General features: G+C 39.8%; 1 protein-coding gene across 1 annotated transcript; it reads right to left on the bottom strand.

The window, feature by feature from the left end:
• Window positions 1-672: 672 nt before the first annotated feature.
• Window positions 673-3114, bottom strand: LOC127180154 (rho-related GTP-binding protein RhoB). Its single transcript, XM_051134124.1, has one exon. It carries the CDS (start codon window positions 2888-2890, stop codon window positions 2300-2302), a length of 591 nt encoding a protein of 196 aa, XP_050990081.1. The 5' UTR covers window positions 2891-3114; the 3' UTR covers window positions 673-2299.

Genomic DNA, 3114 nt, shown 5'->3' with positions numbered 1-3114 from the left:
CATGGTGTTTAGTATATGTAATTTGATTGGATGTTGATGCAAAAACTACTAAGCAATTTTAAACTACTAATATGTTGCATAGGTATCAACATATAATATACACCATCATTTGGATCATCAAAATACGAATTCAAAGAGACCAAACATGGCATAGGTAAGTTATACTACACTATGGATCAATTATAACAAATGCATATAACAGAATACAATGAAAAACACAAAATACAAGGCAGTAATACTATACCCAATGACCCGAGGCTATATGTGATAGAAAGGTCAAAGATAGGTTTGTCTATGAATGAATAGGAAAGAGTCCATTTCTATAGGCATTGTGTCTTTCCTATAGGCAAATGTAGTGTGCTCTGCTTGCATTCATTTGAGCAATAAAACCCATGTTATCAGATGGTCGCCCTGGCAACTGAGCCCTTTTGGGGTGTTAGTTGCTTTGGAGGGCTGTCTCCAGAACTCCAGCATATAGCTGGCTTGTTGGTTTTAAAGATTATTTGTTAAATGTAACAAATAACTGTATGTCTAATTGGTCCAGATGCTACATAATATAGACATACATACTCTTCCAGGCAGATTTGTAATACTTTCTATTGATTAGGAATTCTTGATTATTGCCTTGATGGTGGAATTTTCAAAACTTTAGCACCCCCCATTCCATAATTGCATTATGGAATAAATGTTTTTCTCTAATACATGTTGGCCACAATTATTGGTAAACCTAAAATTACTATGTGTAAAATATATCAGAAGGATATTCATATGACAAAAATATGACAAAACAACATGGCCAAATTCCCTTAAACATCTATCACAATGAGAATAATTAAAGAATATAGTTATGATGTGTGGAAAATGTTACAAATCTGCCTGGAAGAGGATGTGTCTAAATTGTACAGCGAAGAGGACTGTTTGAATTGCCAAAGACTCTCCATGGATCACAGCTGGGGAATGGAAAAAAAAAAAAAAAAAAAAGTTGAGTCTCTGAGTCAGAAAGCCTGAAGAAAGGAAAGGAAAGGAAGTGACATGTAGCCAAATATGGTGATCCACACTCAGAATCTGTGCTCTGCATTTCACCCATCCAAGTGCGCACACACACACACACACACACACACGTTTGTTTTTGTGAATTGTGGGGACTTTCCATAGACTTCTATAGTTTTTATAGTGACTAAACGATATTGTCTATCCCCTAACCCAACTGTAACCCTAAACCTATCCCTTACAGGAAACATGTTTGCATCGTTACATTTTCAGATAAACACCATTTACTATTTTTAATATTTTTTTGACATTGTAGGGACCAGCCTGCGGTCCCCACAATATCAAAAATTTCAGGTTTTACTATCCTTGTGGATAGTCCCCACAATGTAGCAAAAACAAGTACACACACACACACACAGAGCAGTGGGCACCCAGAGAACATCTGGGGGTTCGGTGGGGGCTGTCTTGCTCAAGGGTCCCACCTCAGTTATTGAAGGTGGAAGCTATACACTCACCTACTATCCCCCCCACTACCCCCCCCTGCCGGTACCGGGACTCACACCAGTGACCTTTGAGTTACACCAGATGGACTAGCAAACACAACCAGAGCTATTAAACAATGCATTTGTGCACACACAGGTAAGTAAATCATAGTGCAAGTTATGGCTGATGGATAGCGAATAACATGGCACACGTACATCTCAGAGATGTCTAGTTGATGTGTTTGTTTTCATCTGAAATTTTCTTTTTTTTTTTTTTTAGTGTTTGCTCATCTGCAATGTCTCTGAGATGTGTGGGTATCCGGGTAAGTAATAACTTAACTAACCTGACTTACAGATGTCAGGAGAGCTATATGCCTGTCTGTCCCTCTCTGCATGTGTGTAAAGCATCAGTGTGCAGTTTATAAAGGTTTTGTGTTTTTGCGAGCCACCAAGTGCCAAACGCAAACACAAACAAATGTTAGGAAATGTAGTACTTTTTATTTATGTCTACATCAAAGTGAGTTTTGCATTCTGTAACAAAGTAATGTGGCGATTTTAAACCTCTTTAAAATACCAGCATTTTTCGAAAGTGACTCGCAAGTATCTGTGTTACTTAAGGTGCAAATATGTTAAGTTTACTTTAAAAGTATTTACAGTTACATCAAGAAGCTCCCATGAATTGTCATTAATGTAGTGACTCAACTGAAGCAACCCATTTCAGCCAGATAATGGCTCTCACACGCGGGAAGAGTGTCTGTTCCTGTCCTAAAAACAGACTGCAGAAGATCCGCTATTTCCATCACAAAGAGAACGTCGACAGAATAAGTTCACAACAATTTACAGCAGTTCGCACATCCTCCGTTCGGCTTAGACCGTTTTTGCAGTGCAGCCCGTGTGGCAGTCTCAAAAACCTCCCGCACACCATCTTTAGTTTTGGCCGAACACTCCATGTAATCGTAGGCGCCAATCCGTATGGCCATTGCCCGGCCATCGTCGATCTTAACCGGCTCCTGTTTCATCCTGCTCAGTTCGTTTCTGACGTTTTCGTCATTTCGCAAGTCCTTCTTATTAGCCACTAATATGACTGGCACATTGGGGCAAAAGTGCTTCACTTCTGGAACCCATTTCTCAGGAATATTTTCTAAAGAGTCCGGGCTATCTACAGAAAAACACATGAGAATCACGTCAGTGTCCGGGTAAGACAAAGGACGAAGGCGATCGTAGTCTTCCTGCCCCGCTGTATCCCACAGCGCCAGTTCCACTTGCTTACCGTCCACCTCAATATCTGCCACATAGGTCTCGAAAACAGTGGGCACATAAACTTCTGGAAACTCATCTTTGCTGAAGACGATCAGCAGGCACGTTTTTCCACAAGCACCATCCCCAACTACTACCAGTTTCTTTCTTATAGCAGCCATGGGTCAGTCTTACAAAACAAACTAGTTTAAATGTCTTCTAAATAAAGCAGTACTTTCTGCGTACAATACAAACACAGAAAGTACAGAATCTTTCATCTGTCACAACTGTCACCCAAATATTCACCATTAAACCTCCAACAGATACTTCCTTATAAAGTGCGTTGCTTCTTTCCTAATATAGCAGACCAATTGGAAGCTTGAAGACTCAAGTTTTGTCTTACAAA

Source organism: Labeo rohita, chromosome 17, assembly GCF_022985175.1.
Source record: "Labeo rohita strain BAU-BD-2019 chromosome 17, IGBB_LRoh.1.0, whole genome shotgun sequence".
In the NCBI taxonomy this organism is placed as follows: domain Eukaryota; kingdom Metazoa; phylum Chordata; class Actinopteri; order Cypriniformes; family Cyprinidae; genus Labeo; species Labeo rohita.
Note: the sequence above shows the minus strand (reverse complement) of the source record. Positions and strands in the feature narration are given on the sequence as shown.

Coding starts and splice junctions, on each gene's coding strand:
- LOC127180154 (XM_051134124.1), bottom strand. CDS start 2,890: ATGGCTGCTATAAGAAAGAAACTGGTAGTAGTTGGGGATGGTGCTTGT.